We start from the raw sequence: 22,342 nt of genomic DNA, 5'->3' as shown, positions 1-22,342 counted from the left end.
AGCAGAAGACCAGGAACATACACAGAGTGGCCACTATATTATGTACAGGATGTACCTAAAAAAGTGGCCACAGTGTGTATATATTCTACCTTAACGTCTTGTGGTTCAATATGGCCCTACCTCATTTTCCTAAAATCCAAGGACTCTGAATGGACTCAAATGCCACTGCTTGTATATTTTCATAAAAGATACAGATTTTTGAGTGAAGGCTCTGGATTTTCACAGTGTAAGTAATCAATTTTACACAAAACTCCCATAATCTCCTATTTATAATCTCAATGGTTCTGCATCTGGTTCAATATCCTACACTCCCTTTAAACTCATGCGGGACATATTTCTGCTTCCCCTTTTAACTCACTGGGATTTTCCTTTAAAACTCAGCCCAGCTCTGATTCCAATGCCATTATAAACACATTGGTACCCTGAGAATATATGCCTTTTTAACCCACAGCCCATTGTTGCTATAAGCTCTCCAGGGCTTTGTTTCCCATGCTTCCTTTCAGCTCTGGTTTACTGGAAAATTTATTGTATTTTTTTCTTAAAAAGAGTAATGTTTTGTGTTTTAATAAGAGCAATATCCAATATAGTCCGGAAAATCTGGCAGTCTGGTACTCCCAAAGTCGTAGTCATACAGCAGGGAATCAGGCCATTTCGTACATCACTAGGCACCCATCCAGATTAATCTCACTTTCCAATACTTGGCCCACAGCCTTCTATACCTAGCCCATTTAAGTGTTTATCTGGAGTCTAGACGTTTCGTAAGTGCTGTCAGTCCCAGAGGATTTCTGGTTTTTTGAGTTTAATTGTAACTAGTTGTCCTGCCATTAAAGAGCAATGGCATCATTCAGCCACTAGGTGGTGCAAGTGTCTACAGTAATTCGTATTGCAGACTGCAAGTTGAACAGCGAGGTAAAAGAACATTTCCCTTATTAGGTGGATTTCAAAGCATTGATTAAAATTCATAAATTGTATTTTGTTTTCTCCATAAATCAAGCTTGGATTATCAATCAATATGTAATGATTAAGGTGGATAGTGTAAATCTTATGGCAGTTCTTCAGTTTCACACACCTTCAGTTTCATTGGAGTGATGTCAGGTTATAGTTTAACAACAGTTGGGCAAATTCACTTGTGGAAGCCCACAATTGTTTAAAAGTAATCTCATAACCGGAATGGATGAGTTGCCTTATGAGTGCTTGTCTTCCTTAGCCAGAGGGTGGTGAATTTGCAAAATTCATTGCCTCAGAGGGCTGTGGAGGCAAAGTGAAGGTTGATATGTTCCTGATTAGCAAGGGCGTCAAAAGTTCCAGGGTGAAGGCAGGAGAGAGGGATAATAAATCAGCCATGATGGAAACACAATATAATCTGCAGATGCTGGGATTAAAGCAACACAAAGGGTTCCTGACGAAGGGTTCTGGCCCGAAACGTCGACCGATCTTTTCCACGGATGCTGCCCGACTTGCTGAGTTCCTTCAGTGTGTTATGAGTGTAGCCATGGTGGAATGGCAGAGCAGACTTGATGGGCTGAATGGCCTGATTCATCTCCTATGTCTTATGGTCTTATGGGAAAAGTAGAACAGGCCAGACTGTGCTGGTGTTTAGAAGAACGCGAGGGAACTTTAAATAAATACTTAGAAAGGATGCATTGGTTAAGAGGAGCAAGTTTGGACGGGACAGGCTCTTGTGTAGTTTAGAAGAGTGGGATGGAACTTGATTGAAATATAAAATCATCAGTGATCTTGATAGTGATGTGGATATATTCAAGGAAACCGCGATCAGAGGATTAGTGATGGAGGTGAGGCAAAGGTTTATCTCTCTGAACGCCATGCATATTTGGAACTTGCTTCCTCAGGGCAGTGGAAGCTAAATCTTTATATATTTTTAAGGTAGTGGGGTAGATAGGTTCTTGAGAAGCAGAGAGATGAAAGGTTGCCATGAAGTTACAATTAGCAGGGTGTGGCATGTCTAATTATTATTTTTTATTTATGCTGTAGCGTGGAACAGCCTCTTCCGACTCTTCCAGCTGCCCTGCCCAGTAACACCTACTTAATCCTAGACTAATCACCTGACAATTTACATAAACCAATTAACCTACCAACTGATACGTCTTTGGACTGTGGGGGGAAACCAGAGTGCCCGGAGAGAATTCCACATGGTCACGAGGAGAAAGTACTAACTCCTTACAGGCAGTGCGGGAATTGAAACCGGGTTGCTGGTACTTTAAAGCGTCGTGCTAACCACTACTCTACCGTGCCGCCCCAAAGAAGCCAAGTGGCCCAATGCTAACTCCTAATTGGCACGTTTGTATTAATTATTTGGAGGAGGAGGTGGGATGCTTTGTCAGCTGGTATGGGAAATCCGGGTTCTGTATAGATGTAATGAAGCTGTTGGTATGGAACCAAGCTGGTTCACTGATGTTCTCCAAGGAAGTAGATCTGCTACTCCTACATGACTCTATACCAATGATGTAAACTACTGACTGCCTGCAAGTCAATTCTTTGTGTCAGACAACAACTCAGTAGTCCACCTACTCAAGCAGTCTATAGATTGACAACAAATGATGTCCTGTCAGTGATACCCATCTTCCTAAAAAGCAGAACTTACAGAGTGGGACACCTTGTTACAGGAATTGCAGTAATGCAAGCCGGTTTAGGTGACTTCGCGCCTAAAGTGACTCTCCAAATGCAGGTGGACATTTTGAGACAGTTGCCTAGTGGAGCAGGTCCCCTGGGAAGGAACACCACTGGCCCTCCACTGTTTCATCAGCAGTTGTGTGAGGTCAACAAGACCCACAAAGCTAGTTGTCTGGGCATAATTACACTACGGTAATGTAATATTACATTACTGATCACAGTGTACTTGCTAAATTTCCTCCGTAGCATCCAGGACATCTTCAAGGAGCGGTGCCTTGATAGGGTGGCGTCCATCATTAAGGACCCCTGCCACCCAGGACATGCCCTCTTCTCATTGCTACCATCAGGAGGGATGTACAGGAGCCTGAGGGGACACACTCAATGATTCAGGAACAGCTTCTGCCTCTCTGCCTTCTGATGTCTGAATGGACATTGAACCCATGAACACTACCTCACTACCATTTTAATTAGTTTCTGCCTTTTGCACTACAAATTTTAACTTAAATATTTAATATATATATAATTACTGTAATTCATTTTTTCTATATATGTTTATTATGTTTTGCATTGTACTGCTGCAGCAAAGTTAATAAATTTCACAACATATGCCGGTGATATTAAACCTGATTCTGATCACAGCGTAGTTGCTAGATTTCATACATTGCAATAATGGAGGTTATTCAGTATCTTTAAAGTATTTGGGATATCCTGAAGAGGCGACTGTTTCAGAATTTAATATTACAGCGTTAATAACATCTAGGGGAAGTAGAAGATTATGGGAATTGTACGCTTTAAAGGAGGCTATTTAGCACATTGTTTGTGTGGCATTCCCACACCACTGCCAGTTCCCTCTACCCCTGATAAAAATGGATTTTATTGTATTCTGAATTCAGGAAGGCTTGAAAATGTTCTTTTGCCAGGAGTTGTGTTGGTTGTGTTAAATGATGGTGTGTTAACCCCTTCTCAAAGGCTTTATGGAGCAGCCGCAGTGTTTCTATTTCTGCACTGCCTGAGGGGGTTATGCTGTCTATTCACTGGGCTGGGTTGCTGTGCATTCCCACCGTTCACTGATCTACTCCGCTCTTTCTGTCCTTTCTGCAGTTGCCGAAGGAGATGGTACTCAAGTTCTATCAGAAGATGACACTGCTGAACACCATGGATCGCATTTTGTACGAGTCTCAGCGACAAGTAAGCACAAGACAGTGAGAGGCTCGGATTTTACTCTGCTGCTTCTGTCCCTTGGGCGTGCTAATAATTTTTACCTGGGTTTTACGTTGATGCTCCTGGTGCTGAACTGAATTACAGTGTTATTCATTGAAATCCCACAGCTCTTTTAGGAGAGCAGGGGAGTTCTGTGTGGTTTCCAAGTTCGTGTTTATTGTTTTCATATGCATACTTGCCCAGGGTATACATACAATGAAAATTAGCATTTGAGGCCTCTGCGCAGTACGTTACAGGCTGAGGACCAACATTAATAAACTTAAGTTAATATAGTTTTATATTTATTTCTTTTTTATTTATTGTTTATTTATTCTAATTATTTATAGTTTATTTATTCTAATCATTGGAAAGGGTACAGAGGAGATTTACCAGGATGCTGCCTGGTTTAGAAAGTATGCATTAAGATCAGAGATTAAGGGAGCTAGGGCTTTACTCTTTGGTGAGAAGGAGGATGAGAGGAGACATGATAGAGGTGTACAAGATAATAAGAGGAATAGATAGAGTGGATAGCCAGCGCCTCTTCCCCAGGGCACCACTGTTCAATACAAGAGGACATGGCTTTAAGGTAAGGGGTGGGAAGTCCAAGGGGGATATTAGAGGAAGGTTTTTTACTCAGAGAGTGGTTGGTGCGTGGAATGCACTGCCTGAGTCAGTGGTGGAGGCAGATACACTAGTGAAGTTTCAGAGAGTACTAGACAGGTATATGGAGGAATTTAAGGTGGGGGCTTATATGGCAGGCAGGGTTTGAGGGTCGGCACAACATTGTGGGCCGAAGGGCCTGTACTGTGCTGTACTATTCTATGTAATCTAATCTAATTTATTTATTAAGCTAAGGCATGGAGATGGCCCTTCCGGTCATTCCAGGCCGTGCTGCCCAGGAACCTTGGATTTATACAACTTACTTATGCACAAAATAAACACAATTTCTGGTCTTAACCAGCATCTCGTCACAGCAGATTTTTACCTGGTTGTAAATATGTTGCTGTGTGTCAGCTAGCTTTTGTGTTGACCTACAGAGAGGACACGTCAGAGAATGCTTCCTTGATTGTGGTGCTTTGGGGTGGCCTGAGGTTATGTTGTTGAGCTGTTCCCGGACCAATGCCATTGATAGACCCATCCTACCTTACAGGGTCGTATATCCTTTTACATGACAAACTATGGTGAAGAGGGCACACACGTAGGCAGCGCAGCTGCGCTGGAACCAGATGACTTGGTGTTTGGACAGTACAGGGAAGCAGGTGAGTTGAACGTGTGGATTATATCCGGGGCTGTCGGACGAGGCCTTATTTGGTCTACTGTGTAAATAAGTGCATCCTGTTTACTGGGTCAGAACATAGTACGGAACAGAACAGGATCAGGCTCTTTTGTCCACGATGTTGTGCCTAACAAATTAAACTAATGACACTTAATCCCTTCTGTCCACATCCTTCCATTCTCAGCATTTTCATATGCCTATCCAAGAGCCTTGTAAACTCTTTTATATTTCCTTCCACTACTACTACTGTAGTGCACTCTAGACCAAGGAGTTGGCGCAGGAGATCTTTGGGCTCTCTTCCATAGAAGGTAGGACCTGGATAGAAGGGAAGGTTGCTCCTGAACTAGAAGGGGAACTAATTTCCTAGCGAGAAGCTTTGCTCATGCTCCATGGGTGGTGAGGCGGGGTGGGCGGGAGGTTAAAATAGAGTTACGGGGGGTTGGGAATAGATAGTGGAGTGGTTGTGGAGGAAGGTGTTGTTAAGCCTACATACTACGTCAGGAATCAAAAGTCTGAGCATGGTGGAAAGGACTAATGTGCAGAGCTGTGTATATTTCAACGCAAGGAGTATTGTAGGAAAGGCGGGCAAGTTTAGGGCATGGATCAGCGCGTGGAATTATGACATTGTATCCATCGGTGAGACTTGGTTGCAGGAGGGACTGGTAGCCCGATGTTGCGGGGGCCCGTTGTTTTACAGCGGGAGGGGTGTTTATGTCACAGGCAGTACTCTAGACAGGAGAGCTCATCAAATGAGGTTTTTTGGGTAGGATTCAGGATCACATTAATGGGATTATATTACAGACCACCCAACAGTACGCAGGATTTAGAGGAGCAGGTTGTAGAGAGATCACAGACTGTCGCAAGGAACGTAAGGTTGTGATGGTAGGTAATTTTAACTTTCCTCATATTGACTGCAAATCCCATTGTGTAAAAGGGCTGGATGGGAAAGGGCTTGTCAAATGTATTCAGGAAAGTTTTCTTAATCAGTACATAGAAGTCACAACTAGAGAGAGAGCAATACTATATCTCCTATTAGTGAATGAGACAGGGAGAAGATAGAAGTTTGCGTTGAGGAACACCTTGCATCTCGTGATCATAATGCCATTAGCTTCAAAGTAAATATGGAAAAGAACAGGTCTGTTCCCAGGGTTGAGATTCTAAATTGGAAAAGGTCTAATTTTGATGTTATCAGAAAGGATCTGGCAAGTGTGGATTGGGACATGTTGTTTTCTGGCGAAGGTACACTTGGTGGAAGGCCTTCAAAAGTGAAAGGTTACAGAGTACAGAGATTGTTTGTCCCTCTCAGAAGAAAAGACAAGCATAACAGGTTTAGGGAACCTTGGTTTTCGAGGCATACTGAGGCCCTGGTTAAGATGGGGTGAAAATTCAAAAATCGGAAGTGCAAAGGGACTTGGGGGTCCTCGTGCAGGATACCCGAAAGGTTAACCACCAAGTTGGATCGGCGGTAAGGAAAGTGAATGCTATGTTGGCATTCATTTCAAGAGGAATAGTGTATAAGAGTAAGGAGGTGTTGATGAGGCTCCATGGGGCATTAGTGAGACCTCATTCGGAATACTGTGTGCAGTTTTGGGCCCCCTATCTTAGAAAGGATGTACTGATGTTGGAGAGGGTTCAGAGAAGATTTACGAGGATGATTCCTAGAATGCAGTGGCTAACATATGAGGAGCGTTTGTCGGCTCTTGGACTGTATTCATTAGAGTATAGAAGAATGAGAGGGGATCTCATAGAAACATTTCGAAGGTTGAAAGGGTTAGACAGGGTAGATGTGGAAAAGTTGTTTCCCTTGGCGGGTGAGTCCAGGACAAGAGGCCATAGTCTTAGAATTAGAGGGTACCCAGTTAAAACGGAGATGAGAAATTTTTTTAGCCAGAGTGTCGTGGATTTGTGGAATTTGTTGCCACATACAGCTGTGGAGGCCCGATCATTGAGGGTGTTTAAGGAGGAGATTGACAGGTATCTAATTAGTCAGGGTATGAAGGGATATGGGGAAAAAGCCGGAAATTGGAACTAGATGGGTGAATAGTTTAGCTCATGGGGGAGCTGCAGAGCAGACTTGATGGGCCAAATGGCCTACTTCTGCTCCTTTGTTTTGTGTTCTTGTGACAGTCACCCAGCTACCTGTCTCCTGACTTTTAGGGGTGACTATCTCCCTGTAACTCCTGTTCTGCCTCTGCCTCCCGAATGATCCGAAGTTCATCCAGCTCCAGCTCCAGTTCCCTAACTCGGTTTGTCAGGAGCTGCAGCTGGATTCACCTTTCGCAGGTATAGTCATCAGGGACGATTGTGCTCGCCCTGACTCCCCACATACTGCAAACGGAGCACTCAACTGCCCTAACTGCTGCCTCCATTACCTACTCTTAAGGTAATTAGATTTATTAAAGGAACTTACCCAACCTTACCTCACTTGGAGTGAAGCTTTTCCTCAGCCTCTGCTCGCCGAAGCCTCGAGCCAAAGCCTTCCTACTCTGTCTCCCTCTACTCCGTCGCCTGCTACAATGTTGCCCGCTCCATTAATCTGCTGTCTTTTGAACACTCCTGCTGCCTCACGGTCCGACTTACACGCGCTTGCGCAGTCGTGCCCCGTTCAACTGCCGAAGGTAGAAGGAGTCAATTTTAGAAAACCTAGCACATTTATTTTTCTTAGATTTACACACTTAGTCCAGCAGTCGTGGAGCGTACAGATCCCTTCTTTGTAGAAGTCGGCATTGTAAACCTCCTGAAGTGGTCCACAGCAGGGGTGATCGATAAGTTTGTGGTCTAAGGTAGAAGAAAATGAGGAGAAACTTCAAACTTTCTGCATTTTCACTCAAAGAGTTGAACTGCACATGCATGTAATGAGAGCTGTATAACTCATCTTCTAATTTAGGCCACAAACTTATCAATCACCCCTGCTGTGGACCACCTGGAGGTTCAAGATGCTCTTGTTACATGCACGTGCAGTTCAACTGTTTGAGTGATAATGTAGAAAGTTTGAAGTTAATAACTTAACTCCTTCTACCTTAGGCCACGAACTTATCAATCACCCCTGCTGTGGACCACCTGGAGGTTCAAGATGCTCTTGTTACATGCACGTGCAGTTCAACTGTTTGAGTGATAATGTAGAAAGTTTGAAGTTAATAACTTATCTCCTTCTACCTTAGGCCATGAACTTATCAATCACCCTGCTGTGGACCACTTCTACAAAGAAGGGATCCGTATGCTCCACGACGGCTGGACTAAGTGTGTACATGTAGACGGGGACTATGTTGAAAAATAAATGTGCTCGGTTTTCTAAAATTGACTCCTTCTACCTTTGGCCATGAAACTATCAATCACCCCTCGTATACCCAACAACTTGGCCTCCACAGCCAATTGTGGCAAGAAATTGCTCAGATTCACCATCCTCTGGCGGAGGGGGTTGTTCCAACATGCACTCTCTATTCTTCTGTAAATATAGTGAATGAAAGGAACTAGTGCACACTGCTGGCTTTGTGTGTGAGATGGGGAGAGTGCAGGCCATAAAGCCCTGCTGCGGTCTTTGTTTATCATGCTGCTGGGCGTGGCTGACTGTTGTTTGCCTTTAAAGAGAGCCCAATGACAAAGTTCCAAGTAGCTTCCTTTGTATCTCTATATAAGGAAACAGTCTCACCTTTACACTCTCAGACCTGGTGCAAGCTTTCACCCATCCCTCTGCCTCCAGAGATGCTGCCTGACCCACTGAGATCCCTCAGCAGTTTTATTTTGCTCCATATTACAGTCTCTTGTGTCTCAACAAGTGTGATTAACTCACTGGAGCACAATAACCAGCAGCAGAGGAAGATTAGAGAGTTCTTCCAGCACCTTGGCCAATAACTTTCCTCTGAGCACAATACCCAAGACAGTAGTTTCATCCCTTGTTTGCTATTAATGAAATCTTGTTGTGTGTACCTGGGCTCCGATGTAAAGTTAAGAAAGAAATGGATTGGGATTGATTATTTACACTGCCAATTTATTACCATTACGTTCTTTGTATGTTGCGTCTCTTGCAGGTGTTTTAATGTACCGCGATTTCCCTCTGGAGCTCTTCATGGCGCAGTGTTACGCCAGTGCCAATGATGTGGGCAAGGGCCGTCAAATGCCTGTTCATTACACCAGTAAAGATCACCATTTTGTTACAATTTCGTCTCCCCTAGCAACACAAATACCCCAAGGTAAGGATTTCCAGTCTAAATGCTTTACCCTCTCCCCTTACCACCACCTTCCCTCCGCTGCTTCTTGCTACCTCCTCAAAGCACGCCAGGTGCTGCAAAATTTTTCAGTCCAGCTCTCAAAATGGAAGTCGCAAAACCACCACAAATACTTGGAGGGAAGGTAATATGGTGCTAGAGAGAGGCAACCGGAGGTGTGCTTGAATGACCAGAACGTAGAACAGTACAACGTAGTACAGGTCCTGCAGCCCACAATGTTGTGCCGACCTTTTAACCGACTCCAAGATCAATCTAATACTTCCCCCCAACATAGCCCTCCATTTTTCTTTCATTTATGTGCTTATCTAAGTCTCTTAAATGTTCCCAGTGGTATATACCTTTACCACCACCCCCTACAGTGTGTTCCATGCACCCACTGCTTTGTATAGAATAATCCTACCTCTTGACATCCTCGCCGTATTTCCCTTCAGAATTGTGCCCTTTCATCTTAGCCATTTCCACCTGGGAAAAAGACACTGGCTGTCCACTCTGTCTATGCCTCATATCAACTATATACATCTCTATGGTGTGGGCATGTGGCCAAGTGGTTAAGGCGTTCGACTAGCGATCTGAAGGTCGTGAGTTCGAGCCCCAGCCGAGGCAGCATGTTGTGTCCTTGAGCAAGGCACTTAACCGCACATTGCTCTGCGACGACACTGGTGCCAAGCTGAATGGGTCCTAATGCCCTTCCCTTGGACAACATTGGTGTCGTGGAGAGGGGAGACTTACAGCATGGGCAGCTGCCGGTCTTCCGTACAACCTTGCCCAGGCCTGCGCCCTGGAAAGTGAAGACTTTTCAGGCGCAGATCCATGGTCTCGCAAGACTAACAGATGCCTTTACATCTCTATGAAGTAAACTTTTATTCTCCCTTGCTCCAGAGAGGAAAGCTGGAGCTCTCTTAGGTTTTCCTCATAAGACTTTCTCTCTAATCCAGGTAGCTTGCTTATAAATCCCTTGTGCACCCACTCTAAAGCTTCTACATCCTTCCTGTAATACCAACCCTCTTCACCATTACTTGCCCAACAGGGTTTCTCTCATGTAGTGCATTGCTTTTGTTCTCTCTCGCTGGTGGGATACTCAATCAGTACCGGTTGTATTTTTGGTTTCTAGATTGCAGTGATATTTATGACACTCTCTCTGCTCCTTTGTTCCCAGCCGTAGGGGCTGCTTACGCCTACAAAATCAGCCAGGCAGACCGCGCAGTCATCTGCTACTTTGGAGAAGGGGCCGCAAGTGAAGGGGACGCTCACGCAGGCTTCAATTTCTCGGCCACTTTGGAGTGTCCCATCATATTCTTCTGCAGAAACAACGGCTATGCCATATCGACACCGACTCATGAGCAGTACCGAGGCGATGGCATTGGTAGGTACCCGGAGAACCGTACAGGGGAGATGGTGGTGGTGTCAGATCATATGACATAAGGAAGAATTCACAGAACCAAAAAACGTTGAAACAGTCGAGTTTACTTTCATATGCACAGAGATATATTTGCATTGATGCAATTAAAAACATGCATGCAGTAGCATATCACAGGCACATACCATCATATAGTAGCATTCACACAAAAACCCTAAACTAATGATACATCATGCAGAATTTCTGCAAGAAGGAACACTGGAAGGGAGGGGGGGAGGTGTGAACAGCAAGTTAATTTTACTGCAAAGTGAACGGGATGGTTGCAATGCTGCAGTGATCAGGATTGTGTGAAGTGGTTTAGAAACTGGGCGGGTAGCTGTTCTTGAAAGTAGTGGCTTTGAGGCATCTGTACCTCCAGTCCCACGGTAGAAAGCACAGAAAGACACCCTGCATCTCAGCATGCCAGTACTGCGATGCAGCGTAGCGGTTATCATGACGCTTTACAGCACAGGCAATGTGGGTTCAATTCCTGCCACTGCCTGCAAGGAGTTTGTACGTTCTGTCCACCGTGACTGTGTGGGTTTCCTCCGGGTGCTCCGGTTTCCTCCCACAGTCCAAAGACGTACCAGTCAGCTGGTTTATCGGCCGCTGTAAATTGTCCCGTGATTAGGCTAGGTTTAAATTGGGGGATTGCTGGGCAGCGTGGCTCGAAGGGCTGGAGGGGCCTGTTCTGCACTGTATCTCAATATAAGTATAATATTCCTTTCTCTTATTTCCTTATACCAGAGAAACAGGCCATTATGTCCCTCAAGTCTGCTCTGCCCTCAGAGTATTTGCATATGCTCCATTCCCCACATATGCCCATCAGCTGCCCCCTGATTCTCCTGCTACCCACCTGCGCTGGGAGCAGCTTACAGCAGCCACAACCTGCCAACCTGCATATATGTGATGTGAGAGGAGGCTGGAGCATCCACAGGAAACCCAGTTGGTCACAGAAGAAACACGCCACTTCCTCATAATCACTTCTGATTTGAAAGTTATTTAGATAATGAAGACACGCAGTCCTCTTTTATTGTCATTTAGTAATGCATGCATTAAGAAATGATACAATAATTCCTCCGGTGTGATATCAAAAAACACAGGACGGACCAAGACTGAAAAAAACTGACAAAACCACATAATTATAACATATAGTTACAACAGTGCAACAATACCATAACTTGATGATGAAGTCCATGAGCACAGTAAAAGTTCAAAGTCTGCCAAATGTCCCACATCTCACACAGACGGGAGAAGGAAGAACTCTCCCTGCCATGCCGACCACAATCCGACTCTGAGTCATCCGAAAACTTTGAGCTCTGATCAGCTCTCCGACACCAAGTACTGAGCGCCATCTCTGTCTGAACGATTCGACCTCAATCTTGGTCGCCAACAGCAGGCAAAGTCGGGGATTTTGAGGCCTACCCTCCGAAAGATTCCCGACCACGCAGTAAGGACAGCAGCGGACGAGCATTTCGGAAATTTCTCCAGATGTTCCTCTGTGCTTTCACGTCCCTCTCCATCAAATCAGAATTGTCCACGGCCCCTATTTAACGGATACAATATTATTGAATCTGTACCCAACTCCCATCAGAAACTTTAAGCTAAAACGGAAGGTTCTCTGACTGACAAAGGAGGCAAAGAGTGGGAATAGAGGAGGCCTATTCTGGTTGGCTGATGGTGACTGCTGTTCTGCAAGGGTCAGTACTGGGATTGCTTCTTTTGACATTATATTTCAATGATTTAGATGATGGAGTTGATGGCTTTGTAGCCAAGTTTGCAGATAATATGAAGTTAGCTGAAGGGGCAGGTAGTGTTGAGGAAGCAGAGAGTCTGCAGGAGGCCTTAGGATTGGGAGAATGGGCAAAGAAGTGGCAGATGGAATATAGTGTAGAGAAGTGTATGGTCATGCACTTGATAGATGGAATAAAGGTGAAAGCTTTTCTAAATAAGCAGAAAATCACAAAGGCGAGGAAAGAGGACCGGGTTGAGACAACAGAGACTTACGGAGAAGAGGAGTTCGGTGGGTAATAAAATGGACGAGTTGACGGTGCTAGCCAGGGTCAGAGAACGTTTCGGGAGAGCAATGTTATGTGTTTCACTGGGGCTACATGAGGACATACCTGATCAAAACTTTTCCATGGACTGCTTCCAGACTGTTCGGGCTGACCGGAAGTGCACTGAGAGCGGTAAGCATAAAGGAGTTGGGGGCTTACTGTTCTGGTTAACAATGGATGGTGAAATCCTGGTCAAATTATGATCAAGGAACGTGTTTGTAGACTGGATATTGAACTTTTTGCTGTTGGACTCCGGCCATATTCCACTGAGATACAACACTGGGCGTCATGGGAGGTTGTTCCTGCCTGTGCCATTGAACTTTGCAGCTCCTCCCGTGGAGGTTCAGACACCCTGAGCCAATAGACTGGTCCTGGACTTATTTCCATCTGGTATAGTTTGCATATTATTGGTTGATCGTTTGTGGTTTTTGTATTGCTATATTTATGCTCTATTCTTGGTTGGTGCAGCTGTAACGAAATCCAATTTCCCTTCGGATCAATAAAGTATATCTATCTATCTATCTATCTAAAATACAAAAATCAGGTGCAAAGGGTTTTGGGGGTCTTTGTGTAGGACTCCCTCAAGGTTAACTTGCAGGTTGAGTCGGTGGTAAGAAAGAAAAATGCAATATTAGTATTCATTTTGAGAGGATTAGAATATAAGAACAAAGATGTAACGCTCAAGCTTTATAAGGCATTGGTCAGATCACACTGTGAGCAGTTTTGTGCCCCTTATCTTAGAAAAGATTTGCTGGCATTGGAGAGGGTCCAGAGGAGGTTCACGAGAATGATTCCAGGAATGAAAGGGTTAACATGTGAGTTTGGTGGCTCTGGGCCTGTACTTAGAAGAATGAGGAAGGAATCTCATCGAAACCTATTGAATATTGAAATATAGATAGAGTGGATGTGGAGAGGATGTCTCTACAGTGTGTGAGTCTATGACCAGAGGGCATAGCTTCGGAATAGAGGGACATTAATTTAGAACAGAAATGAGGAAGAATTTCTTTAAATAACCAGATGGTAGTGAATCTGTGGATTTCATGGCGACGGATGGCTGTGGAGGCCAGGTCATTGAGTATGTTTAAAGCAGAGGGTGAATGGGTTGAGAGGGATAATAAATCAGCTGTGATGGAATGTAGAGCACGCTTGATAGGCTGAATAACCTAATTCTGCTCCTATTTTTATTGCCTTAATTTAGTGGAAAATTTTCCTCAAATAATATCTTAATTTTTTGTCCCTTCCAACTACTAATCCGCCGTCACCGGAAATCATTTATTGACACATTTATCAACACACTTTTCGTCCCCCTTCCCTCCGCGAGAAGGCTTAGGAGCTTGAAGACTCGTACGGCCGGATTTGGGAACAGCTTCTTTCCAACTGTGATAAGACTGCTGAACGGATCCTGACCCGGATCTGGGCCGTACCCTCCAAATATCCGGACCTGCATCTCGGTTTTTTTGCACTACCTTACTTTCCATTTTTCTATTTTCTATTTATGATTTATAATTTAAATTTTTAATATTTACTATCAATTTGTAATCCAGGGAGCGGGAAGCGCAGAATCGAATATCACTATGATGATTGTATGTTCTAGTATCAATTGTTTGGTGACAATAAAGTATAAAGTATTTAATCAGCAAAACCCTTCAAGATATCAAACATTTCGAACAAAAGTATCTAATCTTTTATGAATAATCCTAGTCTCGTTCTACTTGAATTATCTGTCTTTCAGTCATCCCAGTGAATTCCCTTTCTGTCCTCTGCCGTTCTTAAGTTTTGATGTCCAAAATTCTGGTGAGTTGAGGGCTGTTACAGAGGTAACATTGAGAGTGACTTGCAAGGCTATGGGGTTTGTAGTGATGTACAAAGTAACAATATTGGGAGTGACTTAGGGGGCTCATGGGACTCAGGGGGACACGGACAGTCTTATCAGGTTGGTAGTGTTGTTTGGTTGAACTTGACATCGTAAAGCTTTGGGGCCTGGAGTGACCTAGTATCGCCCTGGTATTGGACATGGTGTACAGAAATGGTAATTTTTGGACCATTTACTTCATTTGACACTTTATCTGTTTCAATAGCTGCCAGAGGTCCTGGTTATGGTATAATATCGATCAGAGTGGATGGGAATGATGTCTTTGCCGTCTATAATGCTACTAAAGAAGCTCGGCGTAGAGCAGTGGCTGAAAACCAGCCCTTCCTCATTGAAGCAATGACTTACAGGTAAGTGCAGGTGCGTGTACGAGGTTTTTCAGTGGCTCCGATTATCAGTTTGTACCAATTCCTGGTTAATAATTCCTGTGGTTTATTTTGACAGATATACGGGGTGGCGGGGTGGGGGGGGTGATTGATAAGTTCGTGGCCTAAGGTAGAAGGAGTCAATTTTAGAAAGCCTAGCACATTTATTTTTCAACGTAGTCCCCTCCTACATTTACGCACTTAGTCCAGCGGTCGTGGAGGATAAGGATCTTGGACCTCCAGAAAGTGTCCACAGCAGGGGTGATTGATACGTTTGTGGCCTAAGGTAGAAGGAGATAGGAACCATAGAAACCATTGAAAAACTACAGCACAGAAACAGGCCTTTTGGCCCTTCTTGGCTGTGCCAAACTATTTTCTGCCTAGTCCCACTGATTAGAAACCATAGAAAAACTACAGCATAGAAACGGCCCTTTTGGCCCTTCTTGAATTATACAGCTCTCATTACATGCACATGCAGTTCAACTCTTTGAGTGATTATGCAGGTAGTTTGAAGTTAATAGCTCATCTCCTTCTACCTTAGGCCACGAACTTATCAATCACCCCCCCCCCCCAGATGAGTTATTAACTTTAAACTTGGTGCATAATCACTCAAAGTTGAACTGCATGTGCATGTAACGAGAGCTGTATAACTCATCTCCTTCTACCTTAGGCCATGAACTTATTAGTCATCCCTGCTGTGGACACTTTCTGGAGTTCCAAGATCCGTATGCTCCACGACCACTGGACTAGGTGTATAAATGTAGGAGGGGACTATGTTGAAAAATAAGTGTGCTAGGTTTTCTAAAATGGACTCCTACCTTAGGCCACAAACTTATCAATCACCCCTTGTAGTTTCCCTACAGTCCTGGGTGATTGCAGTCCAGAGTTAAAGACAGGCTTACAGTAAACTGCTACCTTGTTGCTTCATATATGGGAAGAAAATGTGACATGACCATGAATATTTTACATTTATTTTAAATGAGCAAGTTTTTTTTGTCCAGTTTGTGATGCTGAAGAACTTGGGAGTTTATTGACACTTGGAGAATTTGTTTCTACTGTTGTTTATGTTTCAAAAGTAAATTTGATTCATAAATTTGATCGGAGCTCGAAGTTTTCAGACGACTCGGAGTTGGACTGTGGTCGGGCATGGCAGGGAGAGTTTTCTTCCTTCTCCCGTCTGCGTGAGATGTGGGACTTTCGAGAGACTTTGAACTTTTTTACTGTGCCCATGGCCTGTTCTTCATCAAGTTATGGTATTGTTTGCACCGTTGTAACTATATGTTATAATTATGTGGTTTTTGTTAGTTTTTCCGTCTTGGTCTGTCCTGTGTTTTTGTGATAATCACACCGGAGGAATATTGTATCATTTCTTAATGCATGCATTACTAAATGACAATAAAAGAGGACTGCGTGTCCTCATAATCTAATCTAATAATCTAATATCACATATATAGTACTGTGCACATGGTCTTAAGCACATATATATAGTTAGGGTGCCAAAGACTTTTGTGTAGTACTAGTAATTTTATGTATTGCATTGTACTGCAGTTGCAATAAAAAAAATCCATGTCATATTTGAGTGATGATAAACCTGATTCTCCACATCTGGAGTATTTCATACAGTTCTCGCTCCACTATAGGAAGGATGTGGAAGCTTTGGAGAGGGTGCAGAAGAGGTTTACCAGGATGCTGCTTGGTTTAGAGGGCATGTGCTATTACAAGAGGGTGGGTTGTTTTCGCTGGAGGCTGAGGGGAGATCTGGTAAAGGTTTACAAGATTATGGGAGTCACAGATAAAGTGGACAGAGAGCATTTGTTTCCCAGGGTTGAAGTGTCTAATACCGGGGGTCATGCATTGAAGATGAGCGGAGGTAAGTTCAAAGGGGATGTAAGGGGCAAGTTTTTTACTCAGAGAAGTGTGGATGCCTGGAGTGCGCTGCCTGGTGTAGTGGTAGAGACAGATACATTGGTGGCTTTAAGAGATGTTTGAATAGGCAGATGGATGTAAGAAAGGAGGAGGGATATTGTCATGGTGTAAGTAGGTAGGATTAGTGTTTGAGTGTTTTTGATTTGCTATTAGCTGGTTCAGCACAGCATTATGGGCTGAATGGCCTCTTCCTGTGCTGCACTGTTCAGTGTTCTGTGCTTTATGATATGGGTCTCTATTGTGGACTGAGTATGGGAAGGGGGCGGGGAGAGGGAAATAATGGTTGGGTAAAGGGGAAGGGAGAGGGCTGGGAGCAGGAAGCAGCAGAGAGACATTTTGCAATGTTCAGTACATCAGTTGTTTGGAATCAGATGATCTTACCTAGTGTCTGCACCCGTGCCGCCCTCTCCTCCCAAAGCCCCAGTACTCCTCCTCTGTCACCTTCCCTGCTGCCCTCCTGTGGCACTGCAGCCTCACTATTCCCAACATCATTTACTCCTGCCATACTTACAAACTTGCTCTCCACTCCACATTCGCATATACAGTATTTTGCAAAAGTCTTAGGCACCTTAGATGTATATATGTGCCTCAGACTTTTTGCTCAGTACTTTAAATATACCTTGGACAGATCTGTTATTTGTCAGTTATTTACTTTTTCAGAAATGAAGAGCATATTCAATAAAATTTTGGTCAACGTTTGCCCACCAATAGTTAAGTGGACATCAAAGTAACTGCCTGCTCTCCTAAACATACCCATCTTTAAGAAACACCTTTCTTTAACATGACATTTTGTCACTCTTGTTGGCTTATTGCTATTTTGTTGTCCGATAATGTTCCTATGAAGTTCCCGGATAACTCATTACTTGTGTTAAATACCCAGAAAGGAAAGACTTTAACTCATGGGTTGGGCTGGTCTTGACCCTGGAGCAAGCATTAGGTTCGCATGATGCTGTCACCTGGGACAGTTAATCTGTTTGCTCTCCTCTGGTCTGTAAGGCTGAACTGAGATCTGATTACAATGCTTCTTTAATAATTGAGGCCTCATTGTACTATTAGTTAATGAGTCATTTGATATTCTCATCATATGGTCATTCATTGAGGTCCCTCAATTGAGTCCCCCTTCTAGGAATGTCAAAGAACTAACTTAATGCTCGTTTCTCAGGGCTCTGCCAGACAGCACTTGCTGACATCCTGGAAACTGAGCCGATGCAGACTCCACACCCAGTACATAACTGACAGGGATGCAGCTTTTCATAGCTGTCAATAGTAGCTCATGTTCACATAGACAGTAACCTGCATCACACACATTCACTAAAGGAATACTGCTAATCTGGTTGCCTTGCAAAGTCACACTGCCGTAGCCAGTGTAATGTTCGGTGGAGATGCAGGGAACTTCCTGGCCAGTAATTCTCTTACTCCCGTTGGTTGTGAGTACCTTGGGACATTCCAATGACGTGCAAGTCTTAATAGCTTTCAGTAAGTAGTAAAGCACAAACGTGAGAAAGTCTGGAGATGCTGGACATCCAAAGCAACACACACAAAATGCTGGAGAAACTCAGCAGGTCATGAAGCATCAATGGAAATGAATAAGCAGTTGACATTTTGGACCTAGACCCTTCTTCCAGACTAATAAGATCCTGGATAAGCTCTTCTCTGTTCTGACTATGTAGTCTTCACCGTACTCACTTGTAAATGGCAATTATGCCTCCAGGTCCAATGAAGTGCAGTGAGGGCTTTTTAATGAGTTATCAGTAGACACTGTATAAACAGGAAAATCTATTCTCAGTCAAAGTTCAAAGTAAAATTTATTATCAGGGTACATACATGCCGGTACATACAACCCTGAGATTTTGTCTCTGCGGGTATACTTAGCAAATCTATAGAACAGTAACTGTAAACTGTAAACGTAAATATCAGGAACTGTTAACTGTATAGAAACTGCAAATATAAATATAAATAAATAGCAATAAATAACAAGCATGAAATAACAATATAACAGAGTCCTTAAATGAGTCCTTAAAGTAGTGTAGCTATCTCCTTGAGTTCAAGATCCTGATGGTCAAGGGGTAGTAACTGTTCTTGAACCTGATGGTGTGAGCCCTGAGGTTCCTCTATCTTCTACCTGATGACAACAGCGAGAAGAGAGCATGGCCTAGCGATGAGGGTCTTTTATGATTGATGCTGCTTTTCTATGGCGACATTTCATGTAGATGTACTCATGTACTAGGCTGAATCCACCACCTTTTGTAGGGTTTTCCGCTCAAACGCATTGGTGTTTCCATACTTATCCATAATGCAGCACACCTTCCAATGCACATGTACAGAAGTTTGCCAAGGTTTTTGATGACGTGGCGAGCCTCCGCAGACTCCTGAGGAAGTAGAGACGCTGTCATGCTTTCTTCACAATAATATTTATATGATGGGTCCAGGACAGGTCTTCTGAGATAGTGACACCCAGGAATTTAAATTTACTGACCCTCTCCACCTCTGCTCCTCCGATGAATTTGCAGTAGTTCCTTTGGTGCAATTAAATATTGTCCCAGATACCTGCAAGATTTGGTGTTGCTCTTTAAATTTCCATGGAAGCTTGTTAAAAGTTAATGCCAATTCAGTGGAGATTGAATCTCATTACACAAATCATGGAACGTACCATTGCACTGTTCTGGTTATATTCTCAGGGATTTGAATTTATAACCTCAGCCTCTTGGGCCATGGTGCTTTGTAAGATAGCAAACTCCACAAACATGAGTTTTAAGAATACAACTCAGCACTCCTGTTGCTATTCAAAGTGAAAGTCAAAGTATATTATCAGAGTACACACATCACCACACACAGCCCTGAGATTCTTTTTCTCTATGGGCATACTTAGAAAATCTATAGAACAGTAAATGTAAACAGGATCAATGAACAACAAACTGCGCAAATACGGATATAAATAATGAGCATGAAATAACAAGATAAAAGAGTGATGCTAGTTCTAGTTATGCTAGTTTGAACTTGAACAGGGAGAATCAGGTCGTCAAAAGTTCAGACAATGGGAGACACTGAAGCAGGTTGACAGTTCACTGACTTCAATGTGAACTTTGCAGAATTTTTAAGGAAAGGAAAACAAGGAACACTAGGCCAACTGGAGGGTTAACTAAAACTCTCAAACTGAAAGCAAAATGCCAACACTGTGGCTGAATGTAATGTGTAATACTAAGCAATACTACTTGTTTCCAGTGTCAGTTGAAATGATTTTTCTTAGACGAAGATGAAGGTAAGCAGGGAGCATAATATTGCTGTGCTTTGCTCAAGTCTCGACAAGGCTGGAACAAAACGAAGGGAGTTAAATGCTGCCATAATGAAATAGTAATTGCTGGAGCATGCATACTCACGTGCACAACTGCTGAACCTGCTGCACAGTTCGCTTGCAGGAGCATCTAGACCAGGGGTCCCCAACCTTTTTTGCACTGCTGACCGGTTTAATATTGACAATATTCTTGCGGACCGGCCGACTGGGGTGGGGGGTGGTAGGGTTGCCAACGGACAAGAGTAGCAGTCAAATACGTTGTGTTTACCCCGAGATAGATGACAATGACCATGAGGACTTGCGTGAGCACCAGTGCGCATGCATAAACTGAGTATGCATGCGCCTGCCGATTTTTTTTCCCTGCAAATTGAGATAGATGACAATGACCATGAAGACTTGCGTGGGCACCAGTGCGCATGCATAACCTGAGTACGCATGCGCCTGCCGATTTTTTTCCCTGCAAATTGATTTTGGCGATTCTGTTCCGAGGGGGTGTTAATCACGACCGGAATATAGGTGATAAGTGGCTAATACACTCAGTTTTGTTTCTAAAAGGGCTTATCTAACGAATTTAATATTAAACACACAGCGCATATTTTCCTCGCATGAATACAGTGATAAGTCAATTGTCAGGGGAGGACAGGGGAGCTTGAAGTAAGTGTTGAACGAACTTCCAGTAGAAGTGGTAGAGGCAGGTTCGATATTATCATTTAATGAAAAATTGGACAGGTATATGGACAGGAGAGGAGTGAAGGATTATGGGCTGAGTGCAGGTCAGTGGGACTAGGTGAGAGTAGCATTCGGCATGGACGAGAAGGGCAGAGATGACCTGTTTCCATGTTGTAATTGTTATATGGTTATATCAGTCACTTATAAGTCAATAGCATCATAACATTTTAAGTAACGTTTGGATATTAAACACACAGCGCATATTTTCCCCGTATGAGCATATAAAATCATTGCAACACACCAATATCGCTGAATCAGTGGGAGCTCTGGGCTTGTTTCCCTGCAACAAGACGGTCCTATCGAGGGGTGATGGAAGACAGCAATACTCAAAGAGGGTTCCTTATGTCCAGTCTATTCTGCAATTTAGTTTTCGTTGTATTCATTGCAGAAAACTCCGCTTCGCAGAAATATGTTGGAAGCAACGTTTTCAGTGCTTTCGTGGCTATCTCAAGATATTCAGCCTTGACTTTGATCCAGAATACCAGCAGAGATGTTATGTCAAACACACTTTTCAGCCCGCCGTCATTTGCAAGCTCGAGGAGTTGATCTCCTTCCCGCGCTGACATGGATGACGCGCGGATAATGACCTCGCATGCGTAATGGCTCAACAGTGGCCATGACAAGAAATGAAGAACGTTGCAGCTGACTCATATGGCCAAATCATATTTCCTCACGGCCCGGTAGCGCATGCTTTGCGGCCTGGTGGTTGGGGACCGCTGATCTAGACCCTGCAGCAGAGTCCGTGGCTGTGACACAAGCCCTGCTGTGCTCTGTGGTTAACTAACCTGCTAATGCGTGTAACAGTTACTGGGTTAATAGTATATGTTGACTTCAGCTATGCTATCACAATTAGGTAAGGAATCTGTGCCTTCTGGAGAGGGGCAGGGAATGTCAATTTGGAATGTGATCTTGCTTCTCGGCGCTGAGACAGATTACAGATCTGTGTTGTGAATCTCCCCAGGATTGGCCATCACAGCACCAGCGATGACAGCTCAGCCTATCGATCCGTGGATGAAGTGAACTACTGGGATAAGCAGGATCATCCCATCTCCAGACTTCGCCACTACATGGAGAACAAGGGATGGTGGGACGAGGAGCAGGAAAAAGCGTGGAGGAAGCAGTCTAGGAAACGGGTAGGTATTCTGCCAGGTACCCAGAAATTGCTGCACTTTCTCCTTCAAGGACTATTTAGCATTCCTTTAAATTCATCCATGTTTGCCTGATGTCCCACAAAGAACTCTTAACATACAGAATTCTGAACTTTCTAAGTAAAGGCAAAAGAGTACTAAAGCCAGGGAGGTATGCCAAATTTCTAAATGCATATGTCTTATGCAGTTCTAACTACCAGACTGTTAGAATGGAGTGAGAGTATTT

At 43.7% G+C, this 22,342-nt stretch overlaps 1 protein-coding gene across 3 annotated transcripts in view; it reads left to right on the top strand.

Moving 5' to 3' along the window:
* bckdha (branched chain keto acid dehydrogenase E1 subunit alpha) overlaps nucleotides 1–22,342 on the top strand; it is a 50,103-nt gene that overhangs the window by 11,109 nt on the left and 16,652 nt on the right. For 2 of the 3 annotated variants that reach the window (XM_072269883.1, XM_072269881.1), the window contains exons 3-7: nucleotides 3,733–3,819; nucleotides 4,982–5,090; nucleotides 9,136–9,297; nucleotides 10,490–10,696; nucleotides 14,865–15,006. In XM_072269883.1, the coding sequence (XP_072125984.1) occupies nucleotides 3,733–3,819; nucleotides 4,982–5,090; nucleotides 9,136–9,297; nucleotides 10,490–10,696; nucleotides 14,865–15,006 (707 nt within the window). Of the gene's footprint in view, nucleotides 1–3,732; nucleotides 3,820–4,981; nucleotides 5,091–9,135; nucleotides 9,298–10,489; nucleotides 10,697–14,864; nucleotides 15,007–21,929; nucleotides 22,102–22,342 lie in introns of all 3 variants that reach the window. The other variant, XM_072269880.1, reaches the window with a different exon arrangement.

The sequence above is a fragment of the Mobula birostris genome, chromosome 10, assembly GCF_030028105.1.
Source record: "Mobula birostris isolate sMobBir1 chromosome 10, sMobBir1.hap1, whole genome shotgun sequence".
NCBI lineage: Eukaryota > Metazoa > Chordata > Chondrichthyes > Myliobatiformes > Myliobatidae > Mobula > Mobula birostris.
Note: the sequence above shows the minus strand (reverse complement) of the source record. Positions and strands in the feature narration are given on the sequence as shown.